General features: G+C 40.3%; 2 protein-coding genes across 7 annotated transcripts in view; one reads left to right on the top strand and one right to left on the bottom strand.

Annotated features, from left to right (window-relative positions):
• Nucleotides 1–665: 665 nt before the first annotated feature.
• On the top strand, nucleotides 666–10,808 carry c22h6orf136 (chromosome 22 C6orf136 homolog). 2 transcript variants are annotated; one of them, XM_087835240.1, is made up of 7 exons: nucleotides 666–859; nucleotides 2,372–2,588; nucleotides 4,481–5,116; nucleotides 8,289–8,377; nucleotides 8,478–8,678; nucleotides 9,061–9,130; nucleotides 10,511–10,808. In XM_087835240.1, exons 2-7 carry the CDS (start codon nucleotides 2,490–2,492, stop codon nucleotides 10,652–10,654), a joined length of 1,239 nt encoding a protein of 412 aa, XP_087691366.1. In that variant the 5' UTR covers nucleotides 666–859; nucleotides 2,372–2,489; the 3' UTR covers nucleotides 10,655–10,808. The 2 variants fall into 2 exon arrangements, with proteins under 2 accessions (XP_087691366.1, XP_087691367.1); XM_087835241.1 differs by having other exon boundaries at nucleotides 2,369–2,588.
• Nucleotides 10,809–12,127: 1,319 nt separating this feature from the next.
• bag6l (BCL2 associated athanogene 6, like) overlaps nucleotides 12,128–23,518 on the bottom strand; it is a 28,649-nt gene continuing 17,258 nt past the window's right edge. Inside the window, exons 18-25 of one of the 5 annotated variants that reach the window (XR_015717064.1) lie at nucleotides 23,194–23,318; nucleotides 22,965–23,099; nucleotides 21,649–21,711; nucleotides 18,655–18,840; nucleotides 14,870–14,977; nucleotides 14,534–14,680; nucleotides 13,287–13,518; nucleotides 12,128–13,163 (exon numbers count right to left, since the gene is read on the bottom strand). Coding sequence is in view for 4 of the 5 variants with exons in the window: in XM_087834526.1 (XP_087690652.1) it covers nucleotides 13,065–13,163; nucleotides 14,534–14,680; nucleotides 14,870–14,977; nucleotides 18,655–18,840; nucleotides 21,649–21,711; nucleotides 22,965–23,099; nucleotides 23,194–23,318 (863 nt within the window). In the remaining variant the exon portion in view is untranslated. Of the gene's footprint in view, nucleotides 13,164–13,286; nucleotides 13,519–14,533; nucleotides 14,681–14,869; nucleotides 14,978–18,654; nucleotides 18,905–21,648; nucleotides 21,712–22,964; nucleotides 23,100–23,193; nucleotides 23,319–23,518 lie in introns of those variants that run through there. The other 4 variants (XM_087834526.1, XM_087834527.1, XM_087834528.1 and 1 more) reach the window with 4 other exon arrangements.

Genomic DNA, 23,518 nt, shown 5'->3' with positions numbered 1-23,518 from the left:
TTGGGTAATCTTGTTAATAGTCATTATTTGCCTGTATAAATCGTTGGTTGCTACAATAAAAAATGTCAGTTAAATATATCATATAGGAGACACACAATTTAGGTCTTGTTGTTGTTCTTCTTCCTTTTTTTTTTTTTTGAAAAAAACAACAACAACAAAACAAACAAACTACTTCTCCTGGTTTTATTGGAGAGCAGTAAACCAGCTTAAATGAGCATTACCTCCACCTACTGGACTGGAGTCTTGACAGGAAAAGTCGAGCAAAGCCTTCTGCAACAATGTATTGCTGCCATTAAGAAATGTTTAGTTAAAACACATTTTTTTATGTCATAAATGTCTTTTGAATGTGAGCTTTCACTTAGATGATGGAAGGAATGCTGTGTAGCAAAACTATTATACAAGCCACTGTGTCACATATAATGATAATGAGATTTTAACAATTTTAAAAAAATGAAATATAACTATAGTTATATGTTTTACAGTTATAAATATAACTGTAAAAATACTGATATCGATTTTAAGAGCGGGTGTACTCGCGGCCTTCTACCAGCGCTTTCTACAGTCATACATTTTTTTAGATTCAGAAAATAAAACGTCACATGATGTTCAAGCTAATTGTGTTTTAAACACTTTTTTTCAGAGAGAAAAACAAACCACAAACAACAGGAATTTTCTTTAGTTAACGCGACTGAAAGTGTAGACGCTACACTTGACATTTTTTATGCCGCATTGTTTGATCGTTTGTGGCGCTTTGAGCCAGTCGCCGTTTTTCCAACAGACCTGAAAGCAGCATCACGACTGGCTGCGTGAGGTGTGTTTGGCCGGGCAAGGACACTCAGAGGGTTGGAATGACATTTGTGTAAGTTACTAGTTTGTTAACTGATTCTGCGGCGACTGTTGTACACAATCTAACCGGAGACTTACAACATTTGGACGGAGCAGGGACTTCGTCTGGAAAAGATAACATGAGGATCTTTTCAAACCGGTGGCTAGCTCATTGCTAGCTGTTGACTAGTTAGCATTGAAAGCTAACTGCCATTATTTGACTGTCACTGCATGTAACCAGCAGTAGCTGAAGTCTCCAAGTTAATATCAGCGTTGCAGGGATACATGTTATGGTTTATGTTGCGATAGTTTCGGAGAAAATCCAGATGTGACCATACAGGGATGTCTGACAACTTAAAACGCAGCTGTGCCCCATTTAACCTCCGGAGAATATAAAAAATTTAAACATTTATTTTTCTAAGTTATTTAAAACAACAATTTGTACTGCAGCAATTGGATTGTGTCACAGTCTAAAACAAAATAGTCCTGAAATTTTTAGCAATGTTGTAGGAAGGAGTTGTAGTAATGCTGTTTTTAAACTTTATTGTTAAATGCTATAACCCAATACTTTCCTGTTACGAGTTATGACCTAAGAAGTGTCCACTCAAAAGGCGCTGTCAGCTGGAAGATATGCAACTGACAGGAACTGTTGAGACTGCTCTGTTCATTTTGGCTGTAGTGCATTTGAAGTTGTAAGCAAGAGGCCTGTGTTGAAGTGTTCACGTGTTTCACTGGATGCCAGCTGTCACCATGGAGTTTCTGATTATAAACGTGAGGTGTGCTGCAGGTCCCGTGCTCCCGGCAGTCTGAGAGAACCTCAGTTGAATGCCTGAACTGTAGAGTTTGTGTTATCTTGCTGCACAAATACCACAAGATTTATTATCACACAAAATCTTCCTAACACATGCAATATTTTTAAGATGAATCATGTGACCGGTAAAACGTTACAGCTTTAGTCACAGTGATTGCCTGATAGAAGAAAACCTGTATGTATTTGATTTGCAAAAGCCAAATGAGGTGCTGCAGCAAAAGCTGAGACGAATCCTCTGCCAGTGTCCTCGGCACTCCCTGCTGTACTGATGCAGCTCTTTTGAACAACTAGTGTGTGGTGCAGTGCTAACTGTCAGAGAAGCTGCAGGACCTAGCCAAGCATTCAGGAGCTGGTGGTGCCAAAAACAGAGCTATAAGACTTGCATCTGTTAGGTGGACAGAATAACATTCAGCCGTTAGCCGTTTTAGAAAAGAAGGTGCAGAGCAGCTTTTGTGTTTGTTAAGCTCTTATTGCACCAGACTGAGCAAAATGTTAGCCAATATTAACTTTTTAGCAAATATATCATATCAGTGTAGTCAGTTGATTTGGTTATCAGACACTGATAATGTTTCACATTTTGGGTACAAATTACAGTGAAAACATAGAAAACTGCCTTTGCATTTTTTGCTTGATAATCAACTAATAATTTTGTCAGCAGGTTAATATCTGTGTTATAATAATGTCATGTAGCTGTGAACAGCTGACTCGATCTGTTCTCTCTTTGGTCTCAAGTAGATGAGGTAGAGGGCCTCTGGAGTAGTTGGGAATCTTCCAGTCGTAAAGTCTTTGTGCTGTTGTCTGTGCTGTGGGTGATGGTCATCGGGTGACCGGGGTTGCCCTGACCCTGTGGTGAATGTCTGTGAGCAGAGGAGGCGTGGCCTTCTGGGTGGGTTGTATCCGCGGCCAAGGGAGAAGGCAGCCCATCCAAAAATGGAGCTGGAGTGTCAGACAGGTAATTCACTGGATTTCTTGTTATGCATCAGTTGACAAATACTCCAGTAGTCCAGTTAATAGTTTGTTTTTCTTAGGCCTGTACTACAAAACAATTGAACATACCTAGAAAAGCATGTGTGAAGATTTCATTTAAGGTCCACAAATACAAATAAGTTCCCTGTAAATTTTTAAAATTACTTAAGGTCCAAGAGAAATCTTCTGGTAATGGTAATGGTATTTTACAGGAAATTGATTGTTCAGTAGGCAGTGATTTCACACCTGCTGATCTCAAGTCTCCAGCATAACTGTTTCTGGAGCAGGTAAAGTCTGCAGCATAAACCGATGGACCTCGGTAAGAAGTAAAACATCTTCATCTTAACCCTGAAGCTGCCTCGATGAGCCCAAGTCCTGTTTCGTAGTGCAGTCCTCTGAACTGTGTGTTAATTTAGACAGACATAGATGAAAGTGGAAAGGGGCGTGACCCCATGACCCTAAACTGAATAAGTAGTTAAGAAGATGGAATTTAGTATCAGTATCCTGAAAATAATGCTATCAATGAATGCCAATCCCGTCTGTCTGTTTGTTAAAGAGATTTCTTTGCATTAACTGGTTGACAAAACCTGCCCATATGGAAAAAATATATATATATATATAAATCTTGTTTGTATCTGTCTTGTATGAAACTTGTATGAAAAGCATACAAGAGTGAAAACACATAAGATCCCTTGAAAAATTATATAAATGAATCTTGTATGTTTTGAATACTTACTAAAAAAATATATGAAAGTAATGAGAAAGTGGCCACTTTCATGAGTAAATCATATAAGTTTTTACTATTTCTTTTCCATATGGGTAAGTTCACAGTTGGACCTGTAGCTTTATGGTTGCTGTCAATTTTCACTGTTAAATTCAATTTGTTTATGTATAGCACTAAATCATAATATGATGCAGACCTGCAGATCATTTTTGCTGCATAGAGTTTTTTAATAGGTTTTTAACTAACCTATAGAAACAACGTGAGTTGTAATACGAGTATATTTTTCGTCAGAGATGCAGCTATTCTCTGTTCTAGAACAGGTTTGTGTTTCAGGTAAAAAGCAAACTCAATGTTGGACATGGAAGACTGATTTCAGGCTTCACGTACTTCTGTCACAAAGAAATCTCACTTCTTGGACACCCTTCAAGAGTTATACTTGAATTAGTGGGAAGCAGCTAGGCTAGCTCCAACACTTAGGTTATTAAGTCTTCACACAACTTTTTATGTCAATGTTTAGCAGCGTAGCAACGTAAACAATCACATCCTCCCCAGGATGAATTGCATTCGTTTACATTTTATTACTACCAAAGGTTGTATTATGACAGATGAGTCACAGTGAACTCTCAGGGTAAAGTGCGAAAAAAATGGCAACCAGACCGTAAAACGTCACGATCAGTCACTGCACAAGGCTGTAAAACCTATTATAAAACAGGTGCTGCTCATCAGTTGCTTGACACTGAGCTTTCTCATTTTCTCACTTACAAAGAAGTGAACAGTCTCTACTCTTTAGAGACAAAACATGGGCCACAAATCCAGGAAAAATCCATTAATAACAGTTAATAAAGGCTATAAACTGATTTACATGTCACGGAGAGAAATAAGTATTCGATTGGCTCTGTGCTCATGTGACACATTTCAATCAATCAGTTACAGATCTAATTTACACCATGAGTCCTACTCTGAACAGGTATTATACATAAACCCAATATATGACAGCTTTTTAAAGTTTTTGGAGCTTGTTTAGAATAAATGTGTGTAAATAAAAATGGAAAAACCAAGGATGTACTGAGATTAAACTGTTTACAATCTAATAGATGAAATATCACGTTCTACATGCTTACAATAATAACACCAAGTCCTTGCTGCTTCTTTAGGTGGTGGATTGTCAGACCCGCCCCCTGAGCAGTGCAGCATGGGCGCTGGCCCCACCCAACAGCCTGAGATATCAGAACTTTAGGCAGCCGGTGCTGTCTAACCCCATACATCATGCGAGCCAGCCTCAAATGCGCTACGGCGAGGAGGATTGGGAGGACTCTCTCAGTGTTTGTGTGCTGGTGCGACAGGGCGAGTCACATGGCCTCCACACCCTTCTGGAGATCCCTCTGTTTGGTCACAACAAAATGGGAAGGCCCCTCACGTCTCCAGAGTTCTTGTTTCCACTGACCACAGTGGATGGTAGCAGAGAGGATGACATTAACGTAGTGACCTTCAAACGTAGCGACACTGATGCTGTAACGAGAGAACACGGCTGCTTCAGAAGCCTGTTTGAAACGGAGGGATGTCCTGCACCGTTCATGTCTGGCTCCACCTTTTACTGCTTTCATTGTCCTGGCACACACACTAACAGTGTGCTAAAGTACAGCCAGGACAGCGGACTTGACCAGAATGCGGTGGAGCTGCCCTCTGTATCGCTGTGCAGCCATGCAGGCCGAGCAGAGGGGGAGCATCGTGAGAGTGACAGGGAAGGAGAGGAAAAACTGGCCCTGATGTATGAAAGGCTGAGGATAGAGGTAAGAACCACTAAAGTATGAGAGCTGTCACTGGTTATGTTGACAGCTGTAGCTGACTCAATGCTCGCCTGGAAATCAGTCTCTTCCTGAAATATAAAGAGACACATTTAAATACTCTTATTGACCTTTCAAAGCATTTAGTACTACAGTCTGTACTGACTGTTTAATACACCGTCATATATAACTTAGACTGTACACTTGAGGCTTGAGGTATATAAGTTAATCCAACTTTTACACTGAAATACAGATTTTGAAATTTGAAATTTTTGAAATTTTTTTTTATTTCAGTCAACAACAACAACAGAATATAATTTTACATAAAAGTACTCAAACAGTAACCGAAAAAGGAATAGGCTGAAGCCTTGTGGCTTATCCTTATCCTCTCCCTTACCCCCATAGAAATAATCAAATCCTTAACCAAGAAAATAAACAGCATTGATAAATAAGTTGTATAACAGTTTGATAAGAAATCAAGAAATTAAATCAACACAATTTTTTTAACAAACCAAATTTCTATAACCTTGTATGATACTAATTTTTAAAAGAAAAACACATCTTCAGTTCATCATTAAGTCCATCCCATAATTTCACTCCCAACACTGACACACATCTATACTTAACATTGGTTCACTTTAGGCATTTCAAACTTATAAGACCCTCAAATCATATTTTCCATCTCTTAGTTGAAACTTACTTAAAATACAAATTGGAACATTCTTATTCATCACACGATATATCATTTCTAAAGTTTTAGAATATATAATGTCCATGAAATTTAACATAGATGATCCTACAAAAAACTGGTTGGTTCCCTATATCCAACTTTATTTATTATTCTAATAGCTCTTTTCTGCAATTTAAATATTGAATCCAAATCTGTTTTGTATGTGTTTATTTTGCATTCTCTCTGTGATAAAGCGTATGGCTTACGAATGATTAATTAATTATTGTCAGTAACTTTAGGTTACTTGCATAACCCCAGCAGCGTGAGTGAAATGGTCACTATGTGATTCACTTCCCGGTGTAATCCTCAGAAGCATTGATCTCATTCTGCCTGTCAAACTGCACAAAGTGAGGGGACCAGCTTCCTGCTGACTGATAAGCCCAGGATGCTGCTCCCTCCTACATCCAACACCACTGTTAAATCTCTAGGGGGTGTCCGGTCTCCCTGGAGACGGGGGGAGCCTTTCATAAAATGGCTCACCAAGGGGTACTGTTTTGTCCCCAGACCCTTAAAAGCAGATTAGCCTTTTCCACAGTTAAAGTACTCGTTAAGTTAACGTGTCCCTTATTGTTACACCATTCGTCAACCACCTCCGGTTACATTTACAGTGGAGGACGCTCCAAGCATTTTCAATAGCGTTAAAGTTGAATGTTGCACTCGACACAAAGCTCTATTTTCAGTGGTTGATATGAAGCCCAGGTTAGTTAATGCTTCATGCCAACAGATATGATTGTGTCTTATCTTCCTGCGTGACTGTGCATCTAAATATGTAGCAAGATGAACGTCCTGCTGCTGCAGCATGCTCAGTGCAGCCTTCAGACAGGAGGGAGGGTAACACTCTGCACAGATGCCCTGAAAAACAAACCTCTCTTATCTCCTGGGAGTGGGATACAGATGAAAAATATGCATCCTTCTGGCTAATCGATGTAAACCAGTAGCTCCCCGGCCCCCCAAACTGGTACCAAAAAATATCTGCAGTGATAGCTGCTTCACTCTGTTCACAGAGCTCTACATATGTTGTTTTTTTCTGACAGCAAGTGAATTTTCTCCTGAAGAATGCAAATGGAGCCTACATCTCTACAGAGATGCATTTTTCCAGGAAGGTAGGGGGAGTGACAGTAAACTGAAGCCCTGTTATTGTTTTCAGTAACTAGTGTTGGCCATCTCTATCTTTAGAGAGAGAAAAGTGTCAGTCTCCTGTGTTTAAGGCGTCCTGTGAGTCCCCGAAACTTGTGTCGTGGGCCCATCTAGTGGCAGGTTGTGACAGCTGGTGCAGGGAACTAAACACTTTACAGCATCCCAAACAGTAGATTCTGTTCAACTGTATTCAGTGGGAGAAATGTTTCGAACTCATCCAAGTAACTGAAAAAGCTACGACGTCCAGATGAACAGATTCTTTACAGCATCATTTGTGCCATATTTCCTGAGGGGCTAGTAGCCTCGTCTCAAGACAGTAATGGCGCTCAGCAGTTTACCTGTGTGTGCATTGAACACACTCCACCATAGGTCTAGATGTGACGGTGGGGCAGGCTTTATTAACTAGGAACAAAATCGTGTGCTTGTGTGGTCCAATAACAAGCAGTGACAGCGAGCTGTATCTCAAGGCAGTGTAACAATAGTGTAAAATTAATTAATGACAACTAAAATACTCGTTTGTACTTTTGTTCACAGATCAGAAATATCATCAAATCATCACAAAATAATGTTTCATCTTCCTTATGAATGCATCTCATGCAGTATTTAGAAATGTAACTAATGTTTGTTCATAATAAAGTCTTACTTTTAATCACTGTTATCCTGCTGCACCTCAACAGAGACAAACCAAGAAATTCTATTTTAAACCACTGCAGATGTAGCAGTGATGATGATACATGATCCACATGACAGGATTTACTCAGCTTCAGGTCAAATATTTTATTCATTTTTGCACAAAACCACCATAAAAATTATGATGACTATACACAATCATTGAAAAGTAAATTTGCTCCAAGGACAGGTTTTTGGGACAGCCTGTTACCATAAAATACATTACAATGTTGATATTTTACATTTGTATCCAAATGTTTTGATGATGAAAACAAATCAAGTATCTTCATTTGTCCATGATCAGATCGGACAATGTTTACCTGAAATTTACAATTTCGGATCACATGGTGAATAATCGGCTTTGCAACTTAACACCACCAAGATCATTTGAACACACATTTGTGTGTTTTTTTTGTTTTGTTTTTTAATGTTTGAAGAATTAAGACATTTTATAATAGTTTTACTGTATCCACATTGTTTCCACAGCACAAAGGGGCAAATGAATAACAAAAAACAAACTGGAGCCTGTTTATTGTAAAACCAAAACTCTGTTTTTAAACTAACAGAATATCTTGTTGAAGTGTTTGTCTTTAACATCAGCACCTAAACTTTGAAACTGATCTTCATCTGTTTGTTTTGCAGCTTCCAAGATTCTTTATGACAAACCATGACTACTCCATGTACTCAAACGATGTGGAATTCATCAACGGCCTCATAAACATCAAGACCAGGTGAATGTGCTTGTCTAGCGTGATGGCGATGCGTTATAAGAAACTCTTATCCTTTGACCAAACTCTTGATAAGTGTGTCTGATTGTGTGTGTTGGTGTAGAGGCCGTGTGATGTACCGGCTCACGCTCTCGCTGTGGCGCCTGCTGTGTCTGTGCTACTACGCTGAAGCTCGGCTGGATGTACTGAAGCTTACCAAACACATGGAGGACGGGACCATTAAGGCTCGCTGGAGGATCAGAGGGCTTCCTTTCCACTCTCTGCTGCTGCGCTTCTATCGCAAAGACAAATCGCACCTGTACAGGTAACAGCACATCCAGACCTGGGTGCACGGGAGTTACAAGGTTAAGTGGATATGGCGATTTCTGTCTCAGTGTGTTATTTTAAAGCTCCCAAAAATGTAATGAAGTAATCTTTCCATAAAATAGATTACTGTTCTGATATACTCGCCTTTTGGTGTTATGTATATAATTAACGTTTCCTTGTTTTTGAATTGAGTGTTTTTGGAACGAGGAAACAGATTTTCAGACAGGTTGCAATGTCCACTATAAACACTATCATGTTTTTAACATTAAAAACATAAAGACTGGGAATCATGGATAACTGATTCTTCCGTTCACACTTTCACATAAAAATGGGTGCACATTTTGTCCAACCTTAATCCAAATGTCATCTCTTACACATAGGTCCTATGATGCGTTCTCTACATTCTACATTGGACACGATGGATTTATTCACTGTCACAAAGTTGAGAAGGTAAGGAAGCTAACAGCTTTTTGCCACAGAGCACCCACAGCAAAAAGCCTTCAGTGCTATAGAATAACTACTCCCAACTAGGGCTGCCACCATTAGTCGACTAGTCACGAATACTGATTTAATAGTCGACGCGTCGTTTGAAGCTTTGTAAGATCACAAAAGACGCAGGAATAAGTAGTAGGATTTAAGAGTGTAATAACGGACTGAAACAGAAGATGGCAGCACTGCATGTACAAGGATGCCAGCTGCCGTTAAACCCCGAAGAAGAAGTGTCCCAGAATTCATAGCGCAGCTCAGCTCAGTTTCCAACAATGGCGGCAGCTAGTTAGTTTTAATATTACTCTTATTATTCTTTCTGGGTCACAAAATAAACGTTTAACATATTTTCAGGCGAGAATGTAGCTGTGTAAACCTCAAATATCTGCTCAGTTTATCAAGACACCACATATTTTCAAAAGCGCTCCGACGTTTTCGGAGACGTCTGTTACCCACTAGCTCGTTAGCTAGCCGGGGGCTAGGCTAACTAGAACCGTGAGAGCACCGGACTCCCGGCAAATCGTTTTCAAACCCACCGCCATCTTTCGCTACTCAGGTTAAACATGATATATAAGTCACTTAGATAACTTAAAATGTTATTGTTTGGCTTTTTTTAGTATTTTATTTTTTCCTGAGTAAATCGGTTTGGCTGAGATTAAAGTTATAGATTTTACACAGCTGAATAGTCAAGCAGACAGCTGATTATCAGAAGTGTGAGATGTTCAAGAATTTACTCCGGTGTCCTGTTATATTTTAGATAGCAAGGAGTTTATTAAACTTCACCGAAACAATCTGCAAATTTCATTAAAATGTAATAAACTATCATCTTGTCTTTATTTTTAGTTAGCACATACCTTACACACTTAAAGCTGTAAGCTAATGATAGTTATATAAGAGCAGATGCTGCTGGTGCAATAAGCTGTGCGTTTTACGTCCAATGGATGATGATCTGATTAGTCGACTAATTGCAAAAATAATCGGTGACTAGTCGACTATCAAAATAATCGTTTGTGGCAGCCCTACTCCCAACGATTGTCTGAGAGATCGAAAAAGATTTCTTTTTGGGTGCAGTTTTCCCAGCTTCACTGCTGATAAACTTTCTGACCAGGCAACAAGTACTTCTTTTAACCCGCTTTAACCTTAGTGTGCTTTAAAACACACCAGCGTCTTCAGCCAGGCCTCTCATCACTGTCAGTATTTGCATAGATTGAGAACATAGACAGGCGGTCAGACGTTCATCAGCATGTTGGATAGAAAGCAGTGAAAGGTCAGATTAACATGATGATAGTGAGACCTGCTGTGATATATGTGGATATGTTATATTTGTTGTTCTTTTTCCTGCAGGTGATGCCAGCTCAGCCCCCCGTCCTGCCCAGAGTAACTTCCCTCTTGACAGGGGTTCTGGTGGCACTGGGAGTGCAGGAACACCGACCTGCTCTCAATTTGTTACCCCTGCTTCTGTCATCACTGCGACAGAGCAGAAACTGACCCAGAACAAGCATTAGTGGAAAACCAGTGTCTCTATACCCATGTGACCCTGAAAAGCTAAAGTGGTCTTCACATAGGAAACACATGAAAACTCAAAGTTATGCTTGCTGTTCAAAAATATTCTTGTCCCTGAATTAAAACAACATAAAGTCTTTCTTCTGCTTCTCCTTTTCTAATGCTAGATCAGGCAATTGTTCAGATATTTATACTACCAACAAAGTCAATCAGCTTTTTCCTTTTTCCTCTGAATATTGAAGTGGTCAACAGAGCAGAGCAGCAGGAATAAGAACATATTTTGTCACTCTGGAGTCTGAAATACTGCTGGCGGCTGCTGTACCACATCTTTCATATGGTGCACCTTTGTGTAAATGTAACCTTTGAGATTTTTATACGTATGTATTGAAATCTGCTTTTTGGATCATTAATCCAACGAGCTGCCTGTTCAGTGTGGTAACCGGCTTGTTGGCATATTTGAATGAGTGGCACAACAATCTTAAACAGTTACGAGAGCTGCCTTTTTGGATCAGCACAAGTTTGATTTCGCTATAAATGAATATGGCAGCATTTGTCTAGAAAGGTTTTTGGTCATTAACAGTGGATTGTGTCTGCTTGCCTCTATGGAGCAACTCTAGGAGGAATAAAATGACACACACACATACTGTTATTTCACATGTTAGGAATTGGAGCTAGAAAGCAGATGAGGGAGAAGACCTTGAGCTCACTACAGAGTGAGCATCAGATTTGGGCTTCTTACTGTTAAACAGGATGTTACAACTCAATTAATGGTGAATTTAAAAAATTCCAAAAAGGAACTAGAGATGCTGTTACTGGTGGAGCTCAGATTAGCTACACCACCTAGTCAGCACTATGGATGAATGATAATATAACCGAGGGTGGAAAAATGATCAAGAACCAATGTCTGATTCTAAATTTAACACAATTTCTATTATTGTTTGCCACCTGGATTGTGCTGTGAGTGCCATACTAAGTCCAATTCAGTTGTATTTTTCACAGCTTCAAATCACAACAACAACAGTAAAGTAATTTTGCAAATTAAAATCCTACAATACAGAGAAAACTAAACGATCAGATGACCCCTTTAAAACATTCCTACAATTTTAACTAGTTGGTGTGTGTTACCTGACTGCATTGATGGACAAAGCTGGGTGGATAGATGGATGCTACGTCCTCTAATGATACTGCCTGGGGACAGTATGGAACAATTAACCTCTGTGTGTGAACAGGACCTCCCATTTCCATGAACACATTGAGTCTATTAGATATTATTCAAACCACTGCAGCCTCTACAGCGTGCTCTAATCGCTGTGATGAAATATTATGGTCAACAGCATCGAACACACACTCTGGTCTAGCAGGACAAACACAGAGATGAGTCCACTGTCAGAGACCACAAGCAGAAAGACATTTCAAGCCAATAATCCAGATGAATAAATACTAAAAATCAATAAAGACTGATTTAAAAGTGGATTTATGATCATGATGTTATCAAGCAGGTAGTAACAGTTCACAGTTTGACAAATATCACCGATGGGCTGTATCCTGTATCACTCAACAACAGTCAATTACACGTAATGCTCTAAAATTTAAAATGTGCAAGTCTGTGATTCACTGAAATCAATAAGATGTGAAAATAATATAAACAACAATCACGACTTTATATGGTAAAGTGCAACTGACGAAGCTCTATGCTACTATGTATTTCTAACAGAACTCCTCAGTATTAGTGTATCAGGTCTCTGCTGTTTGACAGCAGAATAGTTTAAGATCATTTTTAGCATAGATTTGTGCTCACCTGTTTTTTTCACCATCACTGTTCACTATAACAATAAATACACTTTATCTCATAAAATATTTTTGTTCTTAACACTATAACACTTTTCCTCCTAATATTAAGCACGCTGACTTATAAATTCGGACACTGTCAGATCACACGTTCACTCTCATTGTGCATCTGTTTCACAGATTAATGAAACTTTATTCTCTGAACATTCTGACTCTCTTTCCTAGCAGTGACACCACCACTAACTAATATACAGTAATATACTAATAATATCTCAAACTTTGGTATGACTGCCCACGCTGATTAGAAACTGCATACCATAGAGAATTAGTTCTGACATTAAGCTCGATCCCTTTGATCCTGTAGATCTGTTTGCTTCTGCACTGATGTCAGGTCCTTCTCAGAGGTGTTGGAGGTGTTTTAGCAAGAGTCTGCAGACTTTCCCATTCTAACCAAACTACAGCGGCGTGTCTCCATGACACAGAAGAGAGGAGGAAGTAAAGTCAGCAGCTTTCTTCCTTGCTTATGCCACATTACATGTATCAGGGTCTCACGCTGCAGGTTTCATCACCATCCTGCTCCTCTGTGGCACAAGCTGTTTGACTGGGACTAGGAGTCTTCTGTAGAGAAAGCTCGATGTGTGTTGGGGAATCTCTGGCCGGTGAAGTCTGGATCGTCTCTCACTCGTTGTGTGATGTCACACTTTACCTGGCAGGAGGATACAGACAGAAACAGCTCACACACAAAACTAACTCAGAACAGTGAAGTACGAGATCTGTATTGCAGGGCTGGTGGTACTGCCACGGAGTTCGTATCTCTTTTTGAACTTACCTATTTATCTACCAGTGTTGTTGTTTATAAAGTTGGGTTCTCTCACTCTTTCCTTTGAATGGGGTAATGGACCTCCTCACTCTTCTAAAGGTCATTTACAGAAAACCACTAAAAGTGGGAGCCTTTCTGTTTTTTATTTGGCTGTTAATAAAGCCAATACATCCTGATGATGACGTTGTTTCCTCATACATCTGCCGGTGACAACTTCATTTTTAGAAACTCTCTGAAGACCCTAAATTAAATGCAAAATACTCTCTGAGAAACATTTCTGTTCACTTCACAATAACAACCGACCATCTTTTCAAGCCAAGATCATTTTTCTACACTGGAAAAAGAATTGCGTCGATCAGAGTGCTTCCTTCTCTCAACTTCAAATCAACATCCTTTTTCCTCAGTTACATTTTTATTGTTACCTCCAAATCAGACATTTTGTTTGGGAATGTCCTTGAAAAGTCAAACTTTGTATGATCTCTAAGGCTACGTTCACACTGCAGGTCTTAATGCTCAATTCCGAATTTTTTGATCACACTACAAATAAAATGCGACAGCAAACGCGCTCTAGTGTGAACGCTCAAAGCGGCCGCATGCGCAAAAGAAGACGTCACACACAACGCGCTCTGTTTAGACCCAGAGCAACAGTACTGTTTGACTGATGGCCTTAATATAAAGACTTCGGACTTTACGTTTCCCAATTTTTGCTTTAAGTTATTTTGTTATTTACATAATAATGTAAATAACCTAATAATAATCCTTATTGCTGTTTTAGAGGAGCGCTGCTTCAAAGGATAGTTGCAGATTTCTGTCAGAATCTGCAGATTATACAGTACAAATAAAATGTTCACGTTTCTCCAACGTTGTCTTCCCAACAGTTTCACTGACATCTACACGGGATGGCCAGGAAGCGATCGCGATGCCTTCTCGGGCGCTGATAATCGGTGACGTAAAAGACGGATTTAATGCAACCTGACCGTTCACACAGCAGTTGCTTTCTAAAACATCAGATATGTATCGGATTCAGTACCACATACGAAAGTGAAAATATCGGATTTGTGCCTTAACCTTTGTTTAATACTTGCTTGTTTGTACAGGGCTGACTTTAGTGTAGTGTATGCTACACTGCGAAACAGGATATGTCAACAATCAATACTCAATTTTGGATGAATAACAATAAACAGGAGTAATTAAGTAATGAAGGGATCTCACGTCACACTACATCATCCCAGATCAGCTCTGCAGCAGCCGATTACCTGTTTGGCGTAAGCGTCCTGTATCTCTGGGCTCTCCAGCTCTACCTGCAGGCTGTTTGGGGACGAGACAGGCAGGACTCCCACAGCACGAGCAGCTCGACTAACTGCGTCCGACAGGGACAGGTGCGGTCCTTCACACTGGCTCGTCTAAGGGTAGAAACACTAACGTCATCCTTCTCTGCCCAACGGCCTTTTTCAAAAACCTGCAGTTCTACCTTCATATGCAGGTGAGAGAGTGCAGTCTTTTTGTTAGAGCTAAGGTTGACAACAGTGAGGAAGGGATCTGTGACACAATCAGACTTTTCTGTTCAGTGAGTTTGGAGCAGCAGTTCTCACCTTCCTTCTCTTAGCAGGCATCCCATGCAGGTAGGCATCCGACAGCGGGGGCTGGGCTTTGATCTTCCTCTGGGACAGCATGTCATGTCTGATGATGGGGACCCATTCCTGACCAACGTATTATTGCACAACTGTAAGTGATGGTCACTCATGTATGTAGCTAAAAATCTGTGTAAAGGAAAATCACAGGTTTGTAGGGCTTTGCCCTTCACAACCTTTCCCTGATGTCAGAACACACAACTGCTTATTTACATTTCCTCAGAATAACAAGCTGCCACAGATGCCTTTATGAAGACCACGCTGGAGAAAACAAATGCTAAGGCAAATAGATTCTGTAACTATAGTGACTGTCACTCATTTTTTAAACAGTGTGGTTTCATTAAAATAGCTTACCATCCCAGTACCATCCATGTTTAAACGGACTGAGGATGGATCGCTTTTCCTGCTCTGATTCTTTCTATTAGACAAAGTTTCAGTGCACAACAGAGGATAGTTCAGAATATTAAACATTAAACAGCACTGGCATTACTGGCAGCTGCCCAACTACACAAGATACCCAGAAAATAAGGTTGGTTTTTTTTTGGGGGGGGGGGTCTTAATCTGTGGGCTACTCAGAGACAATAGTCATGAGCCTTTCAAAGAAGTCCAGAAAACGGGACCACAATTTATAAAATTTATTTTTTTTATCCACAAACTGTCTATTTTTTTCTAAATCCATACAGGACATTATATCTTTTACCAACTGCCGTGCGAGGGGGGAGAAGAGTCTTTCTATTTGTTCTGGGCCGCACCAGAAACAGCACAGAGCGGATCTCGTTTAATTTATTGCCGCAGAACTTCACACGTAGTTTGGAAAACAGAGTTCCAGTGAAGGACAGGAAGTAATGGACCAGGAGCACCCCTACACCTTCTACAGGTCAATATACCAACTTAGCCCAGGACCAGTGTGTGTCGAGCACACACTGATATATTGTGAACTTGGCCATGTGTTTATGTGTGATATGAAAGTTAAGATTTGTTCCATTTAGATTGGACAGCAGCTACTGAAGAACATTGGAAATTTGAAATTAAATTGTACAGAACTGATATTGTGCTCCTAGAGGCTGGTTTGACCATTAAAGAATTGTCTACAGGATTGTCTGGAGGTTTTGGGAGAATTGTGCTGTCAGTGTCAGACCTGTAAAACCTGAGCAGTGGCAAAGTTGGTGGATAGTTGAGAAAAACATGCAAATTGTCCATTTACATATAAGTTCGCAAAAGAGTTTAGAGCAGGGGTCGGCAACCTTTCTGATGACGAGATTCAGATTTCCTCAGAAGTCAGTGTGCCATATTAGCAGTAAATTTAATAACGCTCTATATGAACAGTTACACACTATATAGAACCACTTCATAGGATTATATTTGTTTACAGATGTTGGCAGCTGTCAGCGAATAGTTCTCAGCTATTTTGAAACAAAAAAAGACTTTTTATCCATAACAACAAATGAACTGTACAACAGAAAATATAAATGCTATCTATGGTCTCCTCACAACAATGATAAGAAAAATAAACTGGGCCAATATGGCATGTTTGTTAATACAGAGACACACATGTTAATGTGATCTCTGGTCTCCGAGTGTCCAGCATTCAGAGGCTACCTGAGGACTCATGTGAGAGAAAACCTGCTCACACAGACATGTAGAGCCAAATACTGTCAATAAGGCCTCTGCAATGTTCTGAAGACAGTTAAACTTGTCCAGCAGGTGAAAATGCAGCTCCATGAACACACAGCTGTGGATTCCAGCTGCGTTCGTAGTTCAGCAAACTTTGACCCCACAGAGTCGAGCTTTTCAGTTCAATCAGCTGCTTCGATGTCGCATTAACTGGCATTAACTCAGCCAGTTAATGCGAGACAAATCTAGCTGCTCATTAAAGCTTTCTGGTTTGATCAGAAAAGAAAACATTGGTCCAAAACCTGAAAGTCCTGAAAACGCATTGTGAATTCTGTCTCGAGTTTATGGATGTATCCGTGTATTTCTGCAGTGCTGATGCTGTGCTGAGCCAACAGCTGCTGAAGCTTTTGAAGTGTCGGAATGTGAAAATTTCAACATCGCTTGAGAAAAAAAAAAAAACACCAGCTAACAACGTCCCTCTCACCAGTAGGCTAAGTTATTTTAACCCAATTACAAGTTGAATCTGATTGTTAGGTTTGTTAGCTAAGATACCGTCATTAAGAAACGGCACAACTAATGTGTCTATGCGAGCTAATCTGCAATGTGCAGCGCTAGCCCAACCATTTATTTTTTGATGCACCTTCTCAAATTAATTCACTGCGTGTCCTGCCCAGGGCTGGACTGGGACAAAAAATCAGCCCGGGCATTTTGACTAAAGAACTGCCCACCTCTTTCCTCTTTCTGGTGCGAAGTGGGCGATAAACAAACAAGAGAGAAAAGCCGATCAGCTGATCATTGATCAGTTTTCATGATTGAAGTAGAAACAGGAGAGGGAGGGGGGAGAATGAGAGAAGAAGAGGCAGCTGTGCAGCGTAACGACAGAATAAATCCAGCTTTGTGTCCGTGACAAACTGCATTCCTTTTCAGCTCAATACGAAACACGTAATATTTTCTCTGAATACAAGATGATTCCGTTTTTTAGGGGACGGTTGGAAACTCTACTAACTAACCTTATGAATGAAATAAAGGTCACTATCAGTAACATCATAGCACCCAGCTGTATAGAAACTCCATCATGCTAGCTAGTACACAGTGCGAGTTATTGTAACTGACTGTAAAAAGTCAGCACAACGAAAATAAACTCCACCTAAACTTGGTTTATATCTGACCCAGATAGACTGCAGGTCATAACTTCTTACTTGAAGCTCAGTTCACCTGACACTCGGACCGGCGGCCGCCTCGGGTCTCTGCTCCTCCTGCCTCCCCTCTCCCTCATCCACCTGCTGGCCTCTGTGGACGCTCCGCCACAGCCAGTTATTTTTACACATCGGCCAGCATCTGGCCAATCCACCACATTTCATTGTTTATGCCGTTACAAAAAAAAAAAGTTGGCCAGTCCAACTGTGGTCGTGTCATCAGTTAACCCTTCGTATGCCAGCTGTGGCACGCGTGCCCAGGGTTGCCGACCCCTGGTTTAGACCCTTTCTGTGAAAAGCATTATCTGTCATTGAAGGAACAAATAGGTGGTTTGCTGCAATTAGGGTGCAATTGGGCTTTGAAGTGAGAAAGCTCGGAGACCAAGACTCTTCCTAAACAGAAACCAAATTCTTAGAGACTGACTGACTCCTCTATTATTACTAGGTGAAGACAAAGCAAGAGGAAGTGATGAGCCTAAAGTCGCAGGTTAAGAAATCTTCCTGTTCAAATAAGACTCCATGGTGACCCATGACGGTTCAAGATGGTAGTGTCGCCAAGACAGCACACACCTGATATTTGCAGCCCAACAGTAGTATTGGAAACTAGGAAGGGCTAAGCCTCCCACCAGCCTGTGTCTTTGAAGAAGAGCTTTCCTCAATTTTGAATGTTTACCATTTGAAATGAATGAAGTGATTAAAGAATCCAGAGATTTAAAAAAGGATTCGGGAATCATGATGGGAAGGCATTGAAATACATATAGAAATTTTGGAATAGCATCATCTTTACAGAGTTAATCCTGCCCATTAAGGACAAAGATAAGTCTTATAAGTGTTATTAGATAAGACTGTGGTTCCATTTCTGAGGTTTGTTAATGACCTGTGCAGGAATAGCATAAAGTCTAAAAAAACAAAAACAGAACAAAACCTCGTCCTTACAGGTGGAACAGCTGCTGCCCACGGCTCCACTTCAGGAGCCACTTCGTCGTGTCCTGCTCGGGGCCCAGAGGAGCACTGAGATGAACCATCCACAGATAAACCAGGTGGAGGTGCTTCTCCCTCTCCGGTGGAAACCATGGCCTCCTCTGCTGTAGTGGCTGCAGCTGGAGACGAACTCTCCTCCATCTGACCGAGAGGTGAAGTGAGCACTAGGACTGCAACGATTCGTCGACATGATCGATGACGTCAACTACAAAAATGTGTGAACGCGGAGTTTTATTTTCGACGCGTCATATACTGATACTCGTAAATGTGATTTGGTAACTGCAATACACTCCAGGAAGCTAGGGGGCAGTATCGCCTATATCGTCTGCCAAGACTGTGCTCAATACTAACGAAGAAGAACTCGGCGCGAACGGCAACATGGAAACTGAGATTTGAAAGCATTAACGAGAAAATAAAGTTAAATGCAGACTGTGGACAGCTTCCATCCACGACAGCACTACTGCAGCGCGTGAGCATTGAAAACGCGCTTTAGAAAGTTCAGTTAGTGCATCGCGCTGACGCCGTGATTATGTTCATGTTTGTACTGTTTCTGTTAGCTTACCTGTGGGAAACTTCTTAGGATGACGCTTGCTAGGCAAACACCATTTCAGTTTTGTTAGCTAATGAGTGAAAATGCCAATCAAAAAGGAGTAGCTACACTGTCTCCTATTTTTTTCCTCACATTCATATTAGCATTTATTTTGAATAGTAAAACTCTTTCACCCAACTTTAGGTACTTAATCTGTGGGTTGGACTAATATATAATCAGTTAAACGGTTAGTTACTAACCCCATGTTGCTCTCCGATGCATCCATCGAAGTGTGAATGTGTATAAATGTTAGAGAGTAAACACTTAACAGTAGGGATGGGTACCGGTATCCGGTGCCATTCTGACATGAACGGTAGTAACCAGACCGAAAAGCAGCGCACATTTCGGTGCTTTTTTTTCCTGAGCTGTGATGACTTTAGATTCTAGCCAATCATTTTACGTTTCCGAGGATAGTAGGCGGGTCCAGGTACGTACGTTCTTTTAGAGCAGAGCTACAGATTAAAAATGCCCAAGGCTAAGCGGTCAAAAGTCTGGCTGTACTTCACAGCAAAATATGCAAACTCAGCAGCTGCAACAAGTGCTTTAAGCTGATACTGTGATACTGTCAAAGGAGGTAACACCTCAAATCTGATGAAACACCTGGCGACGCATAGCGTTTTTTAAAAGCCGAGAAATGCACCGTATTTGATAGCTTGCTGCGAGTCCTCACACCGAGCACATCTACTGCGGGTGTGGTGCCTGTTATCGGACCCGGAGTTAGCAACATCCCCCAAAAACCCGAAGAGGAGAGTCCTGGCCCCTAGCCCTGCCAGTGTAGCAGAAATGATGAGGATGATGATGCAGCAGCAGCCGTTCTTCTCTGCGTGAGTAGCTTAATGTTGTTCGTGTGTAATTTACGTTGAGTAGGCTAACCACGTTATTACATTAATGCATGTAAGGTGAACTAGCAAACATCATCATAGCTACATGCAGCTGTCTTATTGTTTGATGGCAGATACTCCCTTCACCCTGGCCAAAAAGGCTAAAATGACCAAAGAAAAAGTGGAAAACAGTTAAACATGAGAGGTTTTTGGACAAAGTTGGTGTTTTTTTCCATTGTTTAAGCACTGCTTCCAGCCAAGAGTGATACCATATATGCCCTATAGCTGCAGAAAAGGCTAACATTGTTATCTTTTTACAAAAGAACAGCTGAACATGAGAGGTTTTTGGACCAATTTTGTGTTCTCCATTCTTTAAGCACCGGCACCGTTTCAAAAGTACCGGTTTGGCACCGGTATTGGATAAAACCTAAACGATACCCATCCCTACTTAACAGTTTAGAACAATTGCTGGTGTGATTGGGTGAATGAGTTAGTTGTGTAAAGCGCTTTGAGTAGAAAAGCGCTATATAAGAACCAGTCCATTTACCATTTAGTTAGTTGGCATTGAACGCTACACCACCTGAAAAACCAAAATAACCACATTCATGATTAGTAACAGTCTTTGCCCGTGAAAACACAGGTGTATAGATGAGTTTGTCCTCATCACCTCTGAATGGCTGAGGACAGACAGATGCTTTCATGACAGAGAGCATCTTTAGCGAGGCTATCAGCAGCTGGGAGCAAGGCTCACTCCAGAGCACATCCCACTGCAATCATGAACTCATGAACCGAATCATCTGTAAATGTTGGAAACTTGTTATTCTGGACTGAAAAAAAGGGAATATTTTTGACTTAATTTGAAGCTTTATTTGAACTTGTGGACAGAAGCCATTTTAGTTTCGTTTGCACATTATGTTTTTGTTTACATACTACTATCCCTTTATTTTGTATCACTTATATTTAATTCATTTATTTTTTTATATTTTTTAATTTGGTTTTTATTATTATGTTTCCAGGGTCATTATTATAATTTGTTGCGTGACGAGACAACAGGGTGATGTTCACAGGTGAGCAGATTTGAGCAGGTGAGGTATTGAAGCCTAGAACAGGAGGTTTGCCCACAGGAAGCAGCAGTAAGAGTTAAATGCTGACTAATTGGCTAATCGAATAAAAATTGGCAGATTAGTCGACCACCAAAATAATCTGTAGTTGCAGCCGTAGTGAGCACACGAGCCTTTCATGTCGTTCCATTGGACTGAAGCACATTTGTAAGATACAAACTGCACTGCACATGGCTAGAGCGCCTAGCCCTAACAGAGAGAAAGCATAATGGTTGATTTAAACACTAATAAAAAATATTCACTAATTCAGACTAAAATACAGTTATACAGACTCTAATTTTGACAGTTTCACAAGTACAAAATGTCACGTACTCCACCTGAATCTTTGTTATATTTTATGACTGAACTCATATAATGTCCAGCTAAATGAAATAGAAAAGCTGAAGTTAGAAAAGAACAAAAATAAGTAAAAACTCACCTCCACACTTGTACGCTCTGTTGGCTGTTCCACCTCAGTCTCTGTCCTCTGGTTCAACTCCTCCTGAAATAACATTGTAACTAAATCTGATTCTAATTACTCAAATGACAGATTTAAACGTAGTTGTTAAGTCTGCTGTTGGAACAGAGTCGTATTGTAGACACAGTCAAATTGGAATACATTCAAATTTATGTTTGATCATGACCCTTACTTTTTCAGCTATGTTGGGACCAGAGATGGGCTGTAATCCGATTACTTTTTTCAAGTAACGAGTAAAGTAAGGGATTACTTTTGCAAAAACGGTAATTAGATTACCGTTACTTTCCCGTAGGAACGCTGCGTTACTGCGTTACTAAAACCGTGATTTTTTGCGAGAATGTCTCATGACAGTGACGTAAGCGAGTGCCACGTTCGTGACAACAGCTGTGTGCAGATCAACAATGGATCATATATCGAGTGCAGAGAGAGTATGAGCGTGCAGCGTTTAAAGCGTGGAAGTACTGACCTTACTTTGAGTTTGATTCCATAAAAAGTGACAAAAACATTAGTGTCCGTTGTGTGTGGGAAGAAAACTTCTTTTTACAGCGAAAAAAACCCTAAACTTCCAAACAAGCACCGAGTAGCTACGACGTAATGGGAAACTCACAGAGAAACTAACGGATTCTTCCACTGACCGCTGCGGCACACCTGCACCAGGGTAAACCTCCTCCTACCCCACTCCTGCTTTACAGGTGAAAATAGAGCAACAGGACCGCTAGTCTTTGACTTTATTTATTTTCTGCTGTGTTTTACTTGCATCTATTTGAAAGACTGAGTGTAAACACAAAAAAATATTTTATTTTATGTGCTGGAATGTGCAGAAAATAGGTTTAAATGTTAAACTAATTTCTTCCAGTCAGAGAATGTTGCATATAATTAAATTTTTGCTTGATGCATAAAGTTAAAAGATTAAAACTAATAAAACAAGTTTTAAAAAGAGACTTTTCCATTTGATTACATTTTGTATGATGATTATGCAGAAATAGTAGAATTGGGCTGAAAGATCTATCACTTTATCACCTATTCAGGTTGTAAATCGTGTTTTTAAAAAGTAACTAACTAACTAAGTAATTAATTACTTTCGAAAATAAGTAATCAGTAAAGTAACGGGATTACTTTTTGGGGGAAGTAATCAGTAATTAGTTACTGATTACTTTTTTCAAGTAACTTGACCAACACTGTTTGGGACCTGACTGTGTCTGTATTACTTGCATTGGCAAATCATATCTACATAGATGTGGTTTTAGTAGCAGCTTGATTAAGGACAAAAAATCCACCTGTAAATGGATAATGTAGTGTTGGATTTGGTCCTCAGTAACTGGGTTATGCTCCAGAATGATGTGCAGCCTCATAGACATCATGTTGGTCAGCCAGTTGACCAGACTGGGATTGACGTCTGCAGACATCCTCCTCTGCACAAACACAGAGATACACAGTAACAGGCAGCTGCCAATCTGTGCCACGAGCAAAGCACGTGATGCTGCGTTACTGAAGATGTATACAAACAATGTGTTGGTTGATAACAGCAGTCAGAGATCTGTGTTCTCCTCCCAGGCAATACAGGTTTAGAGCCAGACACTCAAACAGGCTATGAGTGCACAGCAACAGCAGGCGGGGGCCAAACATGTGATCTGTGACATGGAAAAAACAAAAAACCCAAATATAAAACCATCAGTGCAGGATTCTGGCTACACAAAATACTAAGATAAGAAAATACTGTCGTGAACCGATGCCCCTCTGTGGAGGTGATATATTTGAACAAGTAGATCAAACATCAAAGATTGAAATAAAACTAAAGTTATTCCATAATCCACAACAAACTGACCCCCAG

Source organism: Neolamprologus brichardi, chromosome 22 (assembly GCF_056152115.1).
Source record: "Neolamprologus brichardi isolate AB-2024 chromosome 22, ASM5615211v1, whole genome shotgun sequence".
In the NCBI taxonomy this organism is placed as follows: domain Eukaryota; kingdom Metazoa; phylum Chordata; class Actinopteri; order Cichliformes; family Cichlidae; genus Neolamprologus; species Neolamprologus brichardi.
This window is presented reverse-complemented; position numbering and strand designations above follow the sequence as displayed.

Bases quoted from the DNA above. Each gene is read 5' to 3' on its own strand.
- c22h6orf136 (XM_087835240.1), top strand. From the start codon at position 2,490: ATGTCTGTGAGCAGAGGAGGCGTGGCCTTCTGGGTGGGTTGTATCCGC. The intron at 2,589-4,480 runs GTAATTCACTGG...CTGCTTCTTTAG, and splicing joins GGAGCTGGAGTGTCAGACAG to GTGGTGGATTGTCAGACCCG. The intron at 9,131-10,510 runs GTAAGGAAGCTA...TTTTTCCTGCAG, and splicing joins ACTGTCACAAAGTTGAGAAG to GTGATGCCAGCTCAGCCCCC.